This window comes from Fukomys damarensis, unplaced genomic scaffold, assembly GCF_012274545.1.
Source record: "Fukomys damarensis isolate Sample0158 unplaced genomic scaffold, DMR_v1.0_HiC HiC_scaffold_38, whole genome shotgun sequence".
Taxonomy (NCBI): domain Eukaryota; kingdom Metazoa; phylum Chordata; class Mammalia; order Rodentia; family Bathyergidae; genus Fukomys; species Fukomys damarensis.
The window spans coordinates 47082706-47104524 of record NW_022900950.1 but is presented as its reverse complement, the minus strand read 5'-3'; the positions used below and the strand labels follow the sequence as shown (position 1 = coordinate 47104524).

The following is a 21819-nucleotide window of genomic DNA, read 5'->3' as shown; positions in this document are numbered from 1 at the left end:
TGACACAGGTGATAAGAGGGACACTCACCAGGGAGGGATGGTGACTCCACATGGGTCCGTCAGACTCTGGGCTTCAACAGCCATCCATCAGCAAAGTTTAATGTAAACACTGAACAGCATGGTGTACAGGTGCACTAAGCTTAGCCTGGGAACTGAAGTCGCAGGACTTCTACCAAGCTAATTTGGAGAGTCCTCAAGGGTTTTCAGAATCACTAACTGCAGCTGACTCAATTTTCTAGACGTTTCTAAGTCGCACATGGCTCTGGCTGGAGATTTTGGGGATATGAAACAAATGTGATTGACTTGGGGGTGTGGCTCAATGGTATGCACGAGTTTAGAATGTGTTAGGAAAGAGACGTTAGCAGGGGTGAGGAACAAAGTGCTTCGGGATGGGTAAATAGGGCATGCTTTGCCAGTTAGATTAAGTAAAGCAACAAACACTTCAATTTATAATACACTTATAATCATTTGGTCTCAGACGTAAACTGCTCCCACAGAGCACAGTGACATTTTGAAGTTACACACTGCATATTCCTTCAGGCATCTGGCTACATGACCACCTATTTCCACAACAAGGCACACAGTATCCCTGGGTGCCATAGTCTACACCGACGATAGGGTAGCATTTTTTAAAAAGCCTTCCCTCCTTGGCCTGAGACCTCATTTAGATTCTTATATGATTAAGGCATGCAATTATATGAGGAATACTGACCATGCAAAAAAAACAAGGAAGACATTTCTGAGATACCAACATTCCAAAGTAACCCCTAAGAGAAACAGTGATAAGCATAATCACCATAGGTTCCTGAACCCAGGAGTAACTTTTGCGTGCCTAAAAAGATATCAGTGCAGATGTCTTTGTGGCCCAGCCTGTCTTCTTGCTTGAAGGCATAATTCTCTCTGTATCTACATAAGAACACATTCTACCTATCCTTCTGCATGGCCGCATATGCAGATTCTTTCATCAAGGGCTCAAAGAACTGAGGACCAAGAAATGAGAAGCTGGTTCTCACTGTGTCAAGCTTCCCGGTGACAAATGCGTGAGGCCCTGATAAACAATGTGGAATTACAGCACAGAATCTAAAAGCAGTTATCCAAGCAAAGCAGTTTTACAAAAGTGGCCAAGATGGTGCTTGCTAGGTGGCTCACTTACTTTCAGTACCGACACAGAACACGGTGGGAAGTGATACTCACTGAATGTTGGCTGATTTACAGCAGACATGAGGAAAGAGGGAAAACTAGGTAATAACCACAAGGCAGAAGGAGTTTGGGAAACTACAAGAACACAAGTATTGATGTACAATAAAAAGAAAGTTGATATTAAAAATATGAAAAAAACCCCACCCAGTTTAAATGCTGTAAGCTCTTTAATCTGCACTCACATAAAATGTTTTTTTAATACACAATTTTATTGAGGTGTAATTCACATGCCATGCAACTCCTCTGTTTAAAGAATGGGCTTTAATGTACCCACAGCTTTGAACCACCACAAGTGAATTTAGACCATTGCATTACTCCCAAAAGAAACCTTGACCCGTTTTAACAGTTCCTCTCCCCTCAGGCGCTAGGCAACCACTAATCTCTCATCTGTGCCTACAGAGTCACTTATTCTGAACATTTCATTGACACAGAATCATACAGTATGTTATATTGGCATTCATTTCATTGATGATCACATTTAGAATTAATCTGTCATTTCAAATGTAAATGTTTTTAATTACTTACATAAGGATGCAATCAAGCCATCAGAATGGGCAACGCTTCCTACTAAGGACAAGTAGACAAAAGGGCCTTCCTAAAGAGAAGAGAATGAAGATATGTTCTAGTTGAGCATCACAATGACAGGATGGCACCACAGAATGCCCTGCATACACTGGGCACAGCACAGCAGCATCCACCAGTGCCCAATGCTGGGCAGAAGCCTGGGAGTAGACACCAACACAAACTTGCAGGTGCGATCTTGGGAGTCTGGCAACCCTAATTTAGCAAGAGCTATGTCCCAAGCTAAGTTATAGTGTCAGTTTTTCAATGACTAGCATCATAAAATCAGAACTGTCTTCTTATGTGGGAGAAATATGTGGAAATCTCACAGTATGAGAAGAGCTTAAATAGAATAAGATCTTGGTAATTCCAGAGACCTTAAATCTGTGGAAGAATCTCATAGGAGCTCATTTTGTTTACCTCAAAACAAAAAACAGATAAAAGAACTCCAAACCCAAGACCTCTCTGTAGCAAAAATGCTAATCAAATGTCTATACCAGAATTGAGGGTTTTTTTTTTCCCCTAAATGAGGGTGAATTTAGGAAAATTTTAAATATGTACAGGTTTTCTCTTGCCATTAGATAATGAAATACTTGTAATTACACTAAATTTCCCATCACAGAAGTGTTTCTTTGCCTAACTTTCATAAACCAAACTACTCGAACTTTTGGGGATATCTGATACCATATTGCTTGATCCTTTGAATAAATTTTCTGGTCAGTCAATACAACTCTTTTTTCTCATTTCTTTTCACCAAAGCAATTTTGAACCTGACAGGAAAACTCTCTCAGCCTCCCCTCTGTTCACTTCTAGTACTGCTTTCACTTTTAACTGCCTCTGGTGATTATTCCTAATTCAAAATATGCCAACAGCCATGCCCTCTCCCGCTTGGAGATGCCATTGCTCCAGCGCCAGGAAGGTAGCAGTGCAGGCGCCCCTGAATCCCCATAACTCCCAACAACTCCCCTAACCACCCTCTCGGGGGGACTCTCAGACCTCCTGATTGTGCCACTCTTTGGACCCACTCTGCAGAGGCAGAGGTGGTCATCAAGGGTATTTTTCTCAGTTCCCAACTTTGAACATCTTTTAAGAAAGGGTGTGGGAAACCTGTAGTAGAACGTTGTGGAGTTCAACCATTCAGAAGGTTGGGTAACTCAATCTGGGCCTTGCAGCCCGAGGTCAGTCAGCGTCATGGGGTTCAGCCATCAGCTAACTGAGATCAGGGGTCTTGCGTCCTAGCTTTGTCTGAGCCCCATCCTAAATGGTAATTATACTATATTGAAAAGTTTGTTCACTGCAGACATGTTCTGGACTGCTTCTTGATTTCAATTTAATTCAAATGGTTTAAGGGTGATAGAATAGTGACTACCACAGGTGGTCAGTTTCCAAGTTGTGCTTGATCATAATGTGTTGCTGATTGTATCGGTTGGGATAAAGGATAGTGGTTGATCTGATGAGCTGTTTTCTCTGATGTTATGAAGATGAGAATGTCTGTGGATCGTTAGAGACCGAGAAGCTAGGATGCAACTATATCAGGAAGATTTGGGTGATAACCCAGAGATTAAACCAAGGACAGCCTGACAACAAAAATAAAAATGAGAAAACACTTAAGCAAGACACAAAGACAGATTTCCAGTTCACCAATGGTAAACAGTAGGGCAAATGAGGATGAAAAGGCCAATAGTGAACCACAAGAACACCCTGAATTCAATGCACAGGAAGTAACAAAACTGATCAATCAGGCTCTAGAAAAATTCAAAACAGAAATAATTTCCCAGATAACCATAGAGATGGTGAGCAAAATGAAAGTTGTGATTCGAGACTCTAGAGCAGAAACTGACAAAAAAAATAGATGAGCTCAGGACCACGATAGAAGCCATGAAGGGCCAGCATAAGAAAGAAATGGAAACAATAAACGCCCAACATAGGAAAGAAATGGAATCCATAAAACAGATATCCAGGAGATTAAACACTCCATTGAAAGTGTACGCAACAGAATAAAAGAATGAGAAGATAGACTCTCAGATATAGAAGATAAGATTGCAGTCAGTGACTGTGAAAAGAGAGGTCTCTTAAAAACAGTAGGGGATCATGAGAAATCAATCCAAGAACTCCTAGATGATGCAAAGAAGAATAACATAAGACTGATAGGAATACATGAAGTAGCAGGAGAAAATACAAAGGACTTAAAAAAGCTGTTCACAGAATTAATGACAGAAAACTTCCCAAACAGAGGGGAAGAATTTGACATTCAGATAACTGAGGCATATAGGACCCCAACTAGCTACAATCAAAAAAAAATCTACACCTAGACATATAATAATCAAGATCTTGGAAACCAAGCAGAAGAACAAAATACTACAAGCAGTAAGAAAAAGAAACAAATCACATGCAAAGGAAAGCCCATCAGAATCACAGCAGACTTTTCAACACAAACCCTTAGGGCAAGGAGAGCCTGGAGTGAGATATTTCAAGTCCTAAAAGAGAACAACCTCCAACCTAGACTGATGTATTCTGCAAAACTCTCTTTCGAATGGATGGGGAAATAAGATACTTCCACGACAAAGAACACCTGAGAAACTACATGAATACTAAACCAGCACTACAAGGAATTCTAAACAAGATCCTAGAAACAGACAATGAAGGCAACAACACCATGAGGCCCAACAGAGCAAATCAAATAGGCAAGGCAAGAAATTAAAAGGAAAGTGTGAAAAAGTAAAAAGAGTCAACAAAAGGTCAATAACATGTCAATAATAAGTCAGTACATATCAGTTATAACCAGCAATGTCAATGGCCTCAACTCACCAATCAAGAGAAATAGACTGGTAGAATGGAATAAGAGGAAAAATCCAACAATATGTTGTATACAAGAAACACACCTAGTACAAAAACAAGCCCATAGACTGTAAGTAAAAGGATGGAAAACAATTCTCCATGTGACAGGAGCCCAGAAAAAAGCAGGGGTAGCAATCTTATTTGCAGACAAAGTAAATTTCAAACCAAGACTGATTCTACTATTACTGATGTAGGACGGTACTGTATCATACCTCTGTGAATGTAAAATATCTTGTACCTGCTTTATGATACGTAGTAGGGACTGTGCTTTATCAGAGCTATTTTTAATGATATTACTCTAGAATGTTCTCTCTCCAGATGATGATTAAAATGCTAATAAAAAAAAACGGTGCCAGGTACCACAATAGCAACAGAACTTTGCTGTTTTCTGGGTATTATTCTTTTCTTTGTTTGTTTGTTTTTGTTTTTTTAATGGAATGTGGTGAATGTCTGTAATTTTGTTCATATGAGTTCAGAACCTGGAAAAGCTGTTGCTGCTATTGATGCATAACATACTATTATTGGCTTTTTTACATATTTGAATTTTTGGAAACTTTAACTGTGCTGTCAACTTTGGGAAAAGTTATCCCAATTTACTGTGTTGAGTTGGCATTGTACAGAAATTAACAGCCATATTAGTCTAGAAATGTTAATTTTTTTTCCATTTGTATGGGGGTAATGCACTGTATTAAATATGTAAGGTCATATCTACGTGGGTTTGATTACAGAAACTAATAAAGTATTCTCTAAATAATGAAAAAAAGAATAAGATAAGACTACAAGAGCAAGAAGCAATTTAAATATGTTCAGGGACCATTTTCATCTTCAGAATTAAGGATTATTTTAATCTTACATCATTGCCTTTTCTCTTTTACTTTCCTTTTTAGTTTTATGTTAGGATTCCCTATTTTTAATGTTCATACAGAGATTTCTTTAACTGAAATACCAAATAGTTTCTCTGGTGTGGAACACTATAGTAGTACACAGGATCCTAATGAGATAATTAATAATGTGAAATAGGAAGTAAAAGGCTAAAGGTGTAGGGAAAGTGGGAAGGGTGGTGGAAAGGTAATAAGGGAGAGGAAAAAAATATGAGAAAATGAAAAAATGGAAATAAAGTGTTTGTAAATGGGGAGTGGAGGAGGGGGTGAAGGGAGGGCAGGGACAAGAGGAAAAAATGAGAATCAAGACCTATTATGTAAAAGCACAGAATCCCAATAATGAATGTAACTGTACTGTACACCTAGATTGTACCAATAAACTCAATAAAAAGAAAAAAAATGCCTTTATTTCTTCAGACTGCTCGTCCTGAAAAGTTATTCTTTAATTTATAATATAGTACTTCTCCTCGTCTTTCCAGTTCATCTAAATTTGACAATTATGCTATTCTTCTATGTTATCCAAATTTGTATCTTAAATAATAAACTGAAAACCTGAGCTCACTCACTCCTCAATGAGGCACAGTATCCATATTTTCTACAGGGTAAGAAGAGCATGAGAGGCCCCACTTATGCCTCACAGGCCTGGGTGTTTCTGAGACTATGTTTCCATTCTTATTCTGTAAACATACTGGTCTTCTCTAAGTGGATCCTAAATAGCTATTACAACATTGTGCTTACAGAAATACTGTTCACTGCAATGATCACAATCTTTTTCACTACAAATTCAGCATCTTGACTCCTGTATCATTTAAGGAAAATGTTCTACCTAGAATCCCCTTTCTTCATGAATATCTCAAAGTCATAACTATAGTGTGGTTTGCTTTACATTTGGGCCATGACATGTATAAGATATTTTTGCATATTTTAGTTTGTAATTGCCTTTTTTTCCCTGATTGAAAGAAGAAATCTTATTTTCTCCCCATCTCATAATTATCTTCCAGCTCCCTACCATTTTAATCTATGCTGAACAGAAGATTTTTTTTTTCGATAGGTTCTATGTAGTTCAGGCTGTTCCTCCTGCCAAAGCCTCCTGAGTGCTGGGATATAGGCAGGCACCACCATACCTGGCTTGACCAGAGGCTTTTGAAGCTGGTTTATCTTTTCTTGACATTTTTTTTCCTGGTGCTAGAGATTGAACCCAGGGCCTTGACACCAAGCCAGGCCCACTCCTTTTCTTTTTTCATGCTAATTTGGGCTGGGATTAAATTTGTGATCAGGCTCACAGAGTGCTGACCAGGATTATAGGGATTATAGGTGTGCACCACCCTGCCCAGCTATTCTTGACCTCATATTCTTTATGAGTCACTAATTGGCAAATGTGGCTTATCCAAAAGTATGTAAAAATTATATTCTTTGAAGATTTGTGTAAAAATACTGCTATTTTTGAGATCAATACTCGCCAGTCCACTTACTTCATAACACTTCATTTAAAAAAAATTTTTAGTGGGACCATAATGAGAAAATCACATCACTGCCTTGTCCTGGCTTGGAAACTTTCTAGACAGAGTAGAGGCCCTGGGACTAGGCTGAACTTGACCTCAGAAAGGCCATCTGTAGGATGAAAGACTTTCTAAAATTAGATTGTAGAACTCATTCAAAAATTATATACAACTTCCCCAACACCTCTTTAGTTTAACCCATGAACAAAATATGAATTCTCACACTAGGGTGAAAATTTTTTCTCAGAAGCAACTCTGTAAGAGCAAGATGAAGACTTGGAAACTAATAACATGTAGGGATCGAAGTGTAAGGGAAATTTGTAGCCTTTTGGCTGAGTGCAGTGGCAGACTCAAGAGACTGAGGAGGAAGGATTGCAATTTAAGGTCAAACTGGGTCACTCAGCAAGAACCTGTCTCAAAGTGAAAATAAAAAGGGCTGAAATGTAGTTCAGTAGTAGTGCTCCCCTGGATTTGATCATCATTACTGCAAAAGGTTTCTTCTGTGAAATTTGTTCCCTTTTGATCTACCTCTTAAAGTTCTACTCATTTTTCAAATTTCAGTTCAAACTTCCCTTTTTTCCAAAAGTCCTTCTCTAACCTAGTGAGGATTAATTTCTCACTCTCCTATAATTCTTCAGTGACTAAATTTGTTTTTCTAACAGCTTGTTATGGATCATCAGCTTCCATTTGATCATATATCTTTGGGTCTGGAATATGGTCACCTCCATCTTAGAATCCTCAAGAATCTAGGAAGATGTTTTGTGTTCAGTTTTGCTACCCTTTAATTAATGACAAGTTTGCATAATGAATTATCTAAAAAGAAGGTTGTCTTTATATCTATATTAATATCTATAATTATAATATATAATATAGATTCTGGAATATGGTCACCTCCATCTTAGAATCCTCAAGAATCTAGGAAGATGTTTTGTGTTCAGTTTTGCTACCCTTTAATTAATGACAAGTTTGCATAATGAATTATCTAAAAAGAAGGTTGTCTTTATATCTATATTAATATCTATAATTATAATATATATAATATAGATATAATTTATATCTATATTAATATACTATATTAATATCCTAAGAGTAAAGGCAGTATATCTATATAGATACAGATTCAGGCTTTCAAATGGTGATCAGATATTACCTCCTCCGGAAAACAAGAGTTTGCTGATTCTCTCACTGGAAGGGACATACCCCCTACACAAAAACCTACTTATTTCTCTCTTCCAAACTGCCATTTACCTGGTCTTGGTCTTTTATCTCTGTACTCTAAATGTGTAATCATGGTACATGCAGAGAGATGTTTAAGATAATAAATAAAAAGGATGAAGAGGGGAGGGAGCCAGTCATGGTACAATGTGACTGATTCCGTCACCATGGGAGGCCGAGGCTGGAGGACTGTGAGTTTGAGCCCAGCCTGGGCTATTTAGCAACTTAGTGAGACCTGTCTCTAAATAAAAAATAATAAAGCGCTGAGGATGTGGAACAGTACCACAAAAAGGGGGACTTCACCAAAGAGAATATATCGATGGCAAATATATCCATGAGCACATGGATGTGTTCAACACCAGGGAAATATAAATAAAAACCACAATGCGATATTTCCACATAACTATCAGAATGGCTCAAATACAAAACAGCAGCCAATTCCAAATGCTAGTGAGGATATGAACATGTAGGCCAGCCACTGCGTACTTGGGTATTTTACCCAGAAAAATTAAGCCTATGCTTACACAAAAACATGCATACAGGTGTTCATAGCAGTTTTAGCTGTAATAGCTAAAACCTGGATGCTCTTCAATCGTGAATGGTTACATAAACCATGGTATATTCAAACCATGGACTACTCATCAATAAGAGGAAACCAACTATGACACACTTAATGACTTTGATTGCTCTCCAGGAAATTATGTTGAGTAAAAAGATTAAGTACATTATGATTCCCCTTATAACATTTTTTGAAATGATAAATTTTATATTATTTTGGTTTTTTGAGACAGGGTCTTTTTATAGGCTGACCATGAACTCAATGAGTAGCTCAGGCTGGCCTTGAACTTGTGGCCTCAGCCTCTTGAGGGGTGGGATTACAGGTATGTACCACCATGCTGAGCTCAAAATGATCAATGTTAGAATTGGAGAAAATACTAAAGGTTGCCAGGGGTCAAGGGCTGGGTGTGTGTATGTGTGAGACTGTGTGTAGTTATAAAAGGAAAACACTATGACCAGAATCATGGTCATTGAAAACATTAATTCTTATTTGCTATGAGCCAAAATTACTGGTAGAATTGCAGAGAATGGAGACAAACAGTTTCCTTCCATGAATTCAAACTTTATATTGAATAAGCTACAGAGTGTTTTTTTCTTTTTTAATGTTATTTCTAGGTTCTGGACCATGAAGTTTATGTTAACTGGAAGAATCATCAGTGGAAGGTCATCAGCTCCAAAAGTCTTTAATTATAAGGTCTGGCCAGAAGGAGCCAGCCATCTCGAACTAAAGCTGCATGGGAGATGTGAGCTCCAGGAGCATTGGCGGTCCTAAGGCTTGGAGGAAAGGTACAAAGTGAATAGCAGAACACCCCTGCAGGCTGCAGCCGTATCAGGAAGGCAGGGCTGCAAGAGACTCCAGATATGGTCAAGGTTAAATAACACAAAACCAAGTACAGTTGGCCTTCTGTATCCATGCGTTTGTATCCACGGATCCAAGCATGGGTGGAAATTATAGTTAGACTGATGATTGTTGCATCTGTACTGAACCATGTACAGACTTGTTTTCCGTCATTATTCCCTAAACAATACACTATAACAACTATTTATATAGTATGCATAGTGTTAGGTAATATGTCACCTAGAGATGATTTAAAGTATACAGGAGAATGTGTGTAGGTTATATGCAAATACTATGCCATTTTATAGTATAGAGAATCAAGCATTTGTGGATTTTGGTGTCAGGTGGTCTTGGAACTGATTCCCTTTGGACACTAGGAGTGAATTATAAAAGATTTTTTTTTTTTTTTTTTACATTTCCTGCTACAGTAATTCTATTTCTCTGAAATGTGGTTTGTGTATAGATGTATTCCCAAAGTCTCATGTGCTCATAGGTGGGGCTTTTGAGAGGTGGCTGGATCATGAGTGTGTGATACTGGATCAGTTCACTGATTAGTTTAGCACAGTTCCAGGTTTGGATGATGGATTTGCTGAAAAAGGAAGACTACCCCTGAGTGTGGGTAACACTAACCAATAGGCTTGTACCCTAGATGGAACAAAAAGGAAAAGAGGGAAGTCTCGCTGCTTTCTGCCCGCCATGCTATGTACAGTTTCTCCTCTACAATGTCCCTCTGCCATGCTGCCCTGCCTTGGATCCAGCAGACTATAACTGAGACTTCTACAAACTGTGAGCCAAAACAGAACTTTCTTCCTTTAACTTGTGGGTGTTGGGTATTTTGTCCCAGCAACAAGAAAGTAACTAAGACACGTGTCTTCAGTTCTCTGATGAATAAAAGGAGCAGAGTAAAGTTCTCAGAAACTGCCTAATCAGTGAATGGCCCAATGAATGAATAATAAGCAGAATTAAAACATTTCCTTATAGTTTCTCCCTGATTAGCAGCCTTGAACTTGGCACTTTGAAGACTTGTACTTGCTTGTCTGAAGGATGAGTGAGGACCCTGTGCAGCGGCCAGGGAGATTATCAGCAGAGGGTCAGGTGCAATAGGGCCAAAGCGAAGATTATGGAGTCTCAGCCTGCCAATGCCCATGACCACAGGAGGGGAAGGTCATGGTGATGCCCAGGTATAGTCCCTGACTGACTGGGCATGCTGCTGCTACACAGAGTCCTGGACTGTCATTCCTAAACCTGGAGATGCAAGCACCTATCTGGAAGCACAAACTGACTTTTTAGAGAGAGAGAGAGAGAGAGAGACAGACTCACTCACTACACAGGGCAAAGTGCCATGAGTTCTAGACTAGTCTTTCAATATTTCAGTGATAACAAAAGAAAAACAAAGGAAGAGGGACAGAAAGAAAAAGAACGAGAGAGGAAAATAAATGATCAATGAAGCAAGGGTAATAAAATTCAAAAATGATGTATTCATTCCGTATACTAGTCTCTGTACATTTGTGAATACTTGAAATTGTTCAGTAATTAAAAAAAAATATACAGCAACTTGTCAATGTCAGATATTGCACCACTAGAGAAAGACAGTCACAGTGCTTGGGGCCCCTCCACCAGTGAGAGATCATGGAAAGGTAACCCTAACCCTTCTGGACTCCAGGCTCATCCTGGGGCCCAAGAGGCCCCGTGCCTTCCTATGTTTAATAGGTAAGCAGGAGGCTTTGATCACAGTGGTCCAAAGGAAGTTCCAGACTGTCCTAGACTTTGTTCCTCCTGGAACCTCTCCAGACACTAAGTGACCCCGAATATCTGTGTCTGTACCAAGCAGTGGAGAAGAGGCTCTTGCAGCACACAGCAGGCAGAGTGCACCTCAAGAGCATGTCATTTGCTATCCTTCTATCCTGCAGATGTACCTTCTTATCGAAATGGTGCTTCAGTAGTCCACTAATAGCTGTGGATCCCCTGTCATCTGCCTCAACAAACCACAGGGCAAATTTGCTCACTTGCAGGCACTCCTGAAGATAGCTGAGTGAAACTGCCTTTTAGCATTGTGTGTGTGTGTGTGTGTGTGTGTGCACGTGCGCACGTGTGCATACACACACACACACACACACACACACACACACGGATGGTGGGATACAACCTGGTGGGAGGAGATGGCATCCTGGAATTGCAAAGCATTCCCTGACGGGGGCCAACAGGAACTATCATATTTGGGTTTAGCAGCATGTTGAGGGTTAAAATAGATACTTGGATGAAAGTATGGAGAGCCAAAGACCATTTTTAAATGAAAATTAAATGAAACATTATTTTATTGTTTAAATTACCTGTGCTCTTTTGGCAAAGGGCCAGGCATCAAAATGCCAGTCCTAGTGTCCTCCTGGATCTGGATGACACATGCACAGCATGTTCTCTTTCTGTCTGTGGGGACTGCAGAGGTGCTGCAAAGGCATTTGTTGACGCTGACAGCCGAGGGCATCTCCCAGTAACACTTCCCCTTCTCACCGTCAGCTGTCTTAGGCAACACCCACAGCATCACAACACTAATGGCATGCTATCTCAGCAGCTTTACTCTTCCGATGTTTCCTCTGGTGGTATATCTCTAATACTCTAACTTTTAAAAAATTGTGGAAGTTATACATGCTTAAAGTCTTTTCTTTCTCTCTCTCTCTTTTTTTTTTTGGTGGCACCAGGGATTGAACTCTGGATCTTCTGTTTGCCAGGCAGGTATGGCTCCACTGAGCTAAATCCCTGGCCTAAGTCTTTTCTAAACTATAAAAAGGCGCAAAAGGATTGAGCTTAGTGACACTGGGCCTGCCTGGCAAGCAAAAGGTCCTGAGTTCGATCTCTGGTACCAGAAAAACAAAACAAAAGCAAAACAAAACTCTCTCATTTTGACATCCAGTCTCATTTCCTAGAAACAATGCCTATTGAGTTCCATGTCACTTTCAATACATTTTTCATGTTTATATTACATAGTTGTATTTTAAATATTTTCTTCCTGTTAGTTCTTCCTAATAGTTTTTTCTACTATTAACCCAGAGGGTAACAAGGAATATTCCATGATTTTTTATTTAAAACAAATGAAAGCTCTGTATATAAAGATATTTAGTTTAAAAATATAGGAAAGTTTTTACTGAACAATTAAAACATGTCTGAACTATAATCTGTTTAATGAAATTGCTAACAAAACAACTTTAAAACTAAAATGTATCATAGCAAATAAAACTACATATCAAAGGCCAGTCTAATTTTTTCTTACAGTGTTCCAGACATTTAATTGTGACAACATAATAGCCTTCAAGATGGCTATGCATCAAAAGCTCAGAGAAAACAAACATCCTAGCTGTTGTGAACTACTGTAATCTCATTAAATGACTGATTTACAAATAATGTTCAATTTATTCATTTTAACCCTTAAAGAACAAATGTAGCAGAAAGATGTTTTTATAGAAATTTTTAAAAGCACACAAAATGAGGCTGTTTGTATTTGTGATTTTTTTTTTTTTTAATGAAGACCCAGAGAAAACAGTGTAATATTCATTATTAAGACCAGGAGAATAAAGTTGGGCAAGAATAGAATCACTGCATAAATCCTGTCAACATTTATTAGCATTTTCAATGCTGACTCAAAATCTCAGCCTAATCATACCAGATTTTTCTATGTCATGGCAACAGTATACATCAGTGTTTCTGGAGGAATTGGCTGCTGCAGCCTCCTATGCCCCACCACGACAAGGCTTTTGAGACTGCAGATGGGTTCTCGACCGAGCTCTCAACCACCTAATGAAATAACTTCCATTTGATGCCCCAGCAGACAGCTGTTACCTAGCACATTCAGAACTCTTCTGGCTCTGTCTGTGTCAAAACAGTCAGAGAAGCTCTATCCTTCCTACAACACAGAGGCTCAGGGTTGGATTTAGGACTTAGCATCTCCCCGTTAGGAATATACTCTTCTCTGCTGAGACAGTTGTTTTCAGATTAAAGATTAGATAGCAAGAGGAGAGGGGTCTGGCACAGGCCTGTAAATCCCAGCTCTTGAGGAGGCTGAGGCAAGAGGATGGCAATTTTGAGGGCAGCAACGTGGGTGTCTTGGTGGAGAAACTCAAAATAAAATAAAAGGGGCTAGGGATGTAGCTCAGTGGTAAGGAACTTTCTCAGCATTGCAAGACCCTGGGTTAAATCCCTAGCACTACACACATAGATACACACAACCACAAATACACACACATCCCCCCACAAAAGGTGAGACAGGAAACTGTCCAGGGCTCATCTTAATTATCGGACATTTACATATCACTTTGATACAAAGGAATAAGATGAAAATTAACAGGTAATCTAAGCATGGCATATGGTGAGGAGGAGTCACTAAGAGATACAAAAAGACAGAACTAGGGGGAGATGGGGGGAAGAGGACATGAAAACAATTGAGATGTGTTATATACATGCTCCAACTCCCCATGATGAATGTAATCATTATGTACTACAAACATGTACCAGTAAAAACAAACATTTTTTTAAAAAGGAAAACTGCATTCACTGAACTCTGATAAGTTCCAGCACCCTGTATCTTTCCTATTCTAAGGTGATCCATGAACCACAGCCTACGAATTGCCTAGGAAATTGCTACCAATACAGAATCTCAAATGACCCCTTGGTAATTCATGCAAGTTCAAGTTAGAGAAGCACCACACTAAATTACAAAAGTTTGTTTAATACTCATATCAACCCTTTGAAAAAAACAATATTTTCATGGTTTGCAGATAGGAAAACAGAAAAATTTTCCTGCTTTCCCTCTGCACCTCTTTGCAGAAAGGATCTGCCTCAGGGAAGAGGTACAGCCCAAGCCTTCCCACTAGCAAATGGCAGAGATGGTATTCAAGGGCCCATGTGTTTCAACTCAAAGCCCATACTCTCCCCAACCCACCACCCTGTCCCAGGACTTCTGCAATGGTGGTCAGGCCCCCTCTGGGATAGTGTTTAGTAGCTGGCACTGCATTTTAAAAGCAACCTACAGAGTTGGGGATTTAGCTCAGTGTTTCTACCACCTGCCTCACAAGAGCAAGATCCCAAGTTTGATCTCCCAAATAAATAAATAAATAAATAAATTAATTAATTAATTAATTAAAAAAAGGAACCTACAGCAAGTGGGAAGGGAAATTAAAAGGACAGAAACCATGTCACGGGAAATGGCTAAAGGCATGGAGACTAATGGAGCTGGGTAGATGGGGACTTCATTTCCCAGAGGGCAGAGATAAACCCAATAAGTTGAAATTATTAAAAGGTGAATTTCAACTTCACATTTGGAAGCTATCTGTTTTGTTTTGTTTTGAGACAGGGTCTTGCTATGTAGTTGAGACTGACCTGGAACTCACTATGTAGCCCAGGGTGGTCTTGAACTCACAGCTCCTCTTGGAAGCTATCTGTTTTGTTTTGTTTTGAGACAGGGTCTTGCTATGTAGTTGAGACTGACCTGGAACTCACTATGTAGCCCAGGGTGGTCTTGAACTCACAGCAATCCTCCTGCCTCAGCCTCCCGAGTGCTGGGATTCAGGTGTACACCACCACACCCAGCTAGGAAGCTTTCTTATAGTCAGAGCTTTCCATTTTGGGAAAGTGGTACTACAAAGTTCTCAAGCAAAGGGTAGATGACCTCACATCTGCCTAAGTTATTAGGAAGATGATCCCAACTTCCAGTTGGAGAGGGCTATCTGGCACCTGAGACCCCTTCCAAGACCAAAGTGCCATCATGTACCCTCTGAGAGGTGACTTCTGTGGCACACACTGCCTGGTGTGGGACCCACCTCAGCTATGGGAGAGTACAGCTTATGCTGTGATGGTCACACCTTTACCTATGGTGGCTGGACCAGAGGACAGGAAGGGAAGTACTAACTCAAGCACACATGATTCCTAGTCTAGCCACTGGCCTATAAAGTGGCCACCCTCCAGAGACAAGCAGGCCGATGACATCTAAGCTCTCTGGCACACTGAGTGAAAAAACAGGGTGAATCAGAACTGATCCCGAGAACTAATATGTATGAGAAGTCCTAAGAGGCCAACAATTAATCAGTATTTTAAATAAGTCAAGATACAAGAGGCTTGATGTGTTTGTCTGCTAGGGCTAAATACTGTAACAGAATGCCACAAACCGGGAGGCTTAGCAAATGGAAATGTATTGCCTCACAGCTGTGGGGTCCAAACATCTGAAATCAAGGTGTTGGCAAGGCTGACTCCTTCTCAGAGCTGTGGGGGGAGAATCTGTCCTGGGTCTCTCCCCTGGTTTCTTATGACCTTCTGTTGCCTTGGCCCAATCTCTGCCTTCAAGTTCGCATGGTTTCCCCTGCGTGTGTGTCTGTCATCCAAGTTCCCCCTTTTTCTAGGGACACCACTCATGCTGTACGAGGACCTCATCTTAATAATGACCTCTATGAAGACCCTGTCTCCAAGTAAGGTCACATTCTGGGGTACTGGAGGAGTTAGAGCTCCAACATACCTTTTTTGGGAGGACAAAACTCAGCACATAAACGTGTGAAATGTATAGACATGATGGGGCACGGGACAATAAAGGGTGAGAAAGCCAGCTGGTGCACACAGGTGAGAGGTACAGAGTTATCTTAACAGGAAGCTGCCTCAGGTTCAGAATCAGACTGTGAGGCTCAGCTGCATCTCAGCCTGTTGTTAGGCTTCCATGGGCTGCTGTTCCCTCTGCTCACCCTGTATGTTCTACAATAAACCCATCCAATACTGAAACGAGCCAAATGCCAGGAGGCATGACATGGAGTCAACCACGGTCCTCACGAACAAATGTCCTAAAGATAAAACCAGCCACCGGTACTACCTTCTCCTTTCATTCCAAAAATAATAAATGATGTGGTTATACAGTATAGTGACTTTTAAAATAAGTGTACCATGAAAGCAAGATCTTGAATAATGCAAAGTTTCTTCAAATCTCTTCCCCAAAACGGCTGTGGTGTGGTGCTCCCATTTTGAATAGATAGAAACAAATTACCCATGGATGAGTGAAAAGCACCACTCTAGCCAGCATGCTTTGTACAGCTGCTGATGGGGCTGATAGTCCTAAATGATCTTGAGGCCTTTGGGATGGAATCAAGTAAACGATGCAGCTAGGCAGTTCAAGATACAGAAGAGGCAAAAATGGGAAAGTAAGAGTCCTTGCTCACAAGCCTAAAAAGGGAGGTTGTGCCTTACCTATTCCCCTCAAAATCCCCTTGTGAAACAATGTGATAGATTTCACTAAGCACTGTGGCAATAGTGATTAAACCTTGCCTTGGGCCATCATACATGAGACTGCGCTTTTCAGAGTAAGCACACCTGTGAATGTGCATAAAGATCTCTTCCCACAAGAAGCTAATAATCATTTTTTAACCTTGGGATAAGCCAGATGCAGTAGCACAGGCCTGTAATTCTAGCACTTGAGGAGGCTGAGGCAGAAGGACTACAAATTTGAGCTCAACTGGGGCAACTCAGGACTCAGGGAGGCCTTATCTTAAAATAAAAAGGGCTGGAGATATAGCTCAGTGTGAAGGTCTTGGGTTCATCCTCTGGTATGGGAAAACACAAACAAAAATATTGGAATACACAAGCACACTGACTTGCCTAATTCCCTTAGTTCAAATATAAGTAGAGTGTTGTTTCTATCTCTTCAGATTGCTGCTTCTTCACCTTTGGTGATTCAGGATGATAGTTGAGCTTAACTTTCCAGAATGGGACTTTTCTGGAGGGAGAAGACAGGAGACAAGAGAAAGAAGAAGAGGAGGTAAAGCTGGTAGAGAGAGGAGGACAAGGATAAGAGGAAAGACTCATTAGTAGAAGGAGAAGAGGAGGTGCAAATCAGGTGACTGACTCAACTAGGGAAAGTTCTCAGTCCCTGGGAAACCAAGAGGAGGCAGAATGAGATGTGAGAGGCACCCACAGCCTTGAAGCAACACCATGCACTTGGAGGGGAGTCCTGTGACTGGCGCCTTTCAATCTGTCGTATTGAGGAGGTGCCTGCCATCTGCTGAGGTTGCCTAAAGGGCTGAAAATGCCAAAGCTCTTCCAATCACAGGGCCAAGGCTTCAACACCACCGTTTGCCAGAAGCCATTGCTGCTGGTGCGATTAAGCTTCCACAAGTTCTCCGGGGCCCGGGCCACTGTCAGCAGAGTTCTGCCCATAAATGTTATTCGTTTTTACATTGAACATTGGAATATGCAACTTATACAAATTTAGTTTTAAAGATACTGTGTAACAGAGAACTTTAATATATATTAGATATTGAACAATTTGAAGCTTAAAAATATAAATTATAAGTTAAAATGGCAGAATCATTCTTCCATTCTTTCCACATCAATAAATACATGAAACACTCCTACATACCAGACACTATGCAGATTCTGGAGAGAGAGAAGACAAATAATTAGAAATTGTGTTTTGTGTTATGAAGGAAAAAAAAAACCAAAAACAAAACCAGGGACTGAGATTTCCCCTAGAATATCTTTTCCATTTCAAAGGAAATAAAAATCATTTGCAGCATTAAAAGTTTTTGAAGTACTTACACTTCTTCCATATACAAAAAGTTTTTCAACAAGTACAACAGAAACATTCAATATTCAGTAATGGTAAGAATTAAAAAACATTTATCTCAAAAAAGGAATAAGAATCCAGATCAGAGATCAATAAGACCATATCATTAAAGACGATCTTTTCTTGTTATTAGAGAGCTTTAATGTGATTCTCTGTTTTCAGTAAGCCAGAATCAAAGGGGAGAAATGCAGTGGTATCTTAGTTCATGAACTTGATTCTTTCCATGATTCTGGCCCCAAATTGAGCTGGACAAGAACTGAGTCAAATTCGGTGGTTAGGTTCAGTGTTGACCTTAGGGAGAAATTTGATTTGGTTCTCATCCAGTTCAGTTTGTGACCAGAATCATGGAAAGGATTAAATTTGTGAACCAAGGTACCACTGTATTTACACTGCTCTTGCAGTCAGAGAGAAATAAATCAACTTTCTAGGATACACTTTTCCTAACATTTATCCATAAAAGGTGTCTCATATGGGTTTCGCACTGCTAGTGACACTAGTAACTACTGTTCTTCAAATGAAAGAGGAGAAAAATTCTGCTATCCCATAAGCACTAGGAGGATGTGGGCCATCCGCTGTCCATGCCTACTACAGCACCTGGCACCCAAGCAGGCACACAAATTTTTGTGGAGATGAGGAAGAGCCAATGAGAACAGGATATCATTCTGAGATTGGGCTGCAGAGACAGCCCTCCCTTGTTAGGTGATACTGTCTTTTCATCATGCTAGAAAACAGACTGAAGTTTGGTCTGCAGAAGTAGCAGGCTGCCTATCGAGACTGCGAAGGAAAATGGACGGTGGGTCCCCTGAGAGCTTTCAATTTGGAAGCACTTCTAAGCTTTACAGTACCAACACAGAACTATACCAGCTGTGATTCACCAGATCTAGCAAACAGCACAAGGGATACAAATCATTTACTAGAAAGGATGTCTGGGGGTAAACCCATGAAGATGGCAATGTCAGAAAAGGAAAGGGAAAATGAGAGCAGGAACAGACTGAGTGAAAAGGCAACTCAGACCTAGTGATAAAGCAAATAATAGAGGGAAGAGACTTATGCTATAGTCGTGGAAGGTGAGGTGACAGTGACGTTAACTGGACAAGGGTAATGTCCAAAATGCACAAATTAGTCAGTTAGTAGACACTGGGCCTCAGGGTTTCCGAGACAAAAACTACTCAGGAGTGCTAAGGTAGAATAACTGGAGATGAGAAAGGAACTAAAGCCCCAGTCTTCCATGATAAGCCTGAAGAACAAACCTAGGCAGAACCCCATGGTGACAAAAATGTGGGAGTGACAAATTTATTGGACACGAAGTTGTCAAAAGATTCGGGCTACTTCTCACAGCCATGCTCCAAGCTGACAGCCAAGGCTGTGTGTCTAATCTGCACTGTGTGATTCGGGTATGGTGTGTTAGTCAGCTTTCTATTGCCAAGACAAAATACCTGAGAAAGGAAGAATGATTAATATAAGCTCATGGTTTCATGGTTGGCAAGCTCCAGTCTGAATGGGGAACCCTGCCAGGCTAGTCTGTAGATTTTTTTTAGCTTCTCTGTGCCTCATTTCTTCCTTACCCCTTTTCTTAACGGAGGGTCTTATCTATAAGATGAGGGAGGCCAGAGAGCTTCCTTATGGCCATTTGCAAGACAAAAATGCAGGGAAAGATTATACTTTTAGTTTCTATGACCCACCCAAGAGAAGAGAAATTCTAGCTTCTATGCTGACCTTGGGTAGAAAAAGGAGTGCATGAAAGAGTGCAGAAGGCCACACTGCAACTTTGTTATCTGAGGCCTAAACATTGCTAAGACCCCAATGTCACTGTCTGACAGCTTCTCGCTCTGAAGCCGTTCCAAAGCTGCTTCAGGAAGGATAAAAGCCAAATACTTTCATCTGATTTTTCAAGTTATTTAGGAAATTAAGAACTATGGGAGTTATGAGCTGCCAACTCCAGGCAAAACCCAAAAATATATATCATAAAAATCACATCCACACTGCTTCTGTGCTCAAAATCTTGCAGTGACTTCCTACTACAGTAATATTCAAATTCTCTTTTGCACATCCTGCCTCACACTCAGGCCATGCCTAAAATGCTATGCTTAGATTGCAGATGAGGGAAAAGCCCAATCAATGCCTGACAAGCCCATACTGACCTGTGAGAAAGAGTGACCCAAACTCACCCTTCCTTCCTGTCCCTCTCTTTTCTTTCCTTCCTCCCTCTTTCAGGACATGATTTAATCCATGGCCTTGCGCATGTCCACAAGTGCTCTACCACTTACCTATTATCACCAGTCACCCCCACTCTTTTGAGAAAGAGTCTCATTAAACTGCTAAGGGTGGCTTCAAACTCTTGATCCTCCTGCCTCAGTCTCCAGAGTAGCTAAGATTATGGGCCTGAACCACAGCCAGCACCTGGCCAAACCACTTATTTAGGTCAATTGCTATGGTTTCTCCCAGTGCACTGGTGGGAAATCAACCTGCCCTCCATGCTAGCCATACTGGGATGACCTGAACTCTAGCACTGGAGCCCAAGGTGATAACCCTCTGGTTGGACATCTTCAAGGTAAACCACCTCTGGGAATGCTTGGCTTGAAATGCTGTTCAACAGGGTAGTTGTATGGCAGCCAAGAAACCTGGGCATTTCCCCCTCCCTTTAGAAAGTTTAAAGGGTGAGAAGCATAGATTCCAGGGAACAAATGTGCTGTGATTTCAGTTCTCCCTGAGGCTCTACTTTCCAGTATTAGCACCTACCATATTGCTGGGTATTCTTGGAAGGAACTCCCAAACAAGAGACTACACCCATGTACTTTGGAATCACAGACTAAACTAATTCACAATCATGTGGCAACGGAAAGTTACCTAACTTTGCAGGGACTTCTTTTGCCTTTATTTAAAATGGGGACAATAATAACTAGCTTAAAGGTAAAGATGTGGTGAAGATCAGAAATATTAAACACAACACTGTGCCTAGCACCAACAAATGGTGATTACTTAAAGCACAGGGTTTTTTGTTTTGATGCAAGCCCAGACTTCGTTACACAAAAATTATCTCAGCTATTATTGTTTTGTGTACAAAAGACAAGAAAGCCAAGGTTCTGGCCTATGAGTAGCTTACAATAAAATACAATACAGCCAAGCCGGGAGTGGTGGCGCACACCTGTAATCCATGCACTAGCGAGGCAGAGGCAGAAGGATCGCTGTGAGTTCCACACCAGCCTGGGCTACATAGTGAGTTCCAGGTCAGTCTCAACTACATAGTGAGACCGTGTCTCACAAAACCAAAAAACAAAACAAAAAACCATTACCACCACCACCAACAACAACAAAAAAACAATACACATCCAGTCAATCCTTTAGTAATTTTCAGGGGCTTTAGGTTTGGTAAAGGAATCCGCAGGCAGCACTAGCAGTGGCGCGCTCCGTTCACAGACGGCAATCAGGGCCGGGGAGGCACAGAACCCAGCGTATGGCCAAGGCCACCCGCGCCAAAGCCTCCAGGTACCTTCCGGGTCCGGGTGGCCACTGCCACTCTCACCCTGTCCGCTGCAGAACACACCCTGGGGTGGGAGGGGCCGTCCCGGGAGGCCGCGGCCCGAGTCAACAGAACTTACCAGCACGAAGTGCACCAGGGCGTCGTAGCAGAGCCAGGCGAGC

At 40.8% G+C, this 21819-nt stretch overlaps 1 protein-coding gene across 1 annotated transcript in view; it reads right to left on the bottom strand.

The window, feature by feature from the left end:
- Ebpl (EBP like) overlaps positions 1-21819 on the bottom strand; it is a 72320-nt gene that overhangs the window by 49918 nt on the left and 583 nt on the right. The window contains exons 2-3 of the mRNA XM_019209409.2: positions 21777-21818; positions 1726-1795 (exon numbers count right to left, since the gene is read on the bottom strand). Coding sequence (XP_019064954.2) covers positions 1726-1795; positions 21777-21818 — 112 coding nt within the window. The remainder of the gene's footprint in view (positions 1-1725; positions 1796-21776; position 21819) is intronic.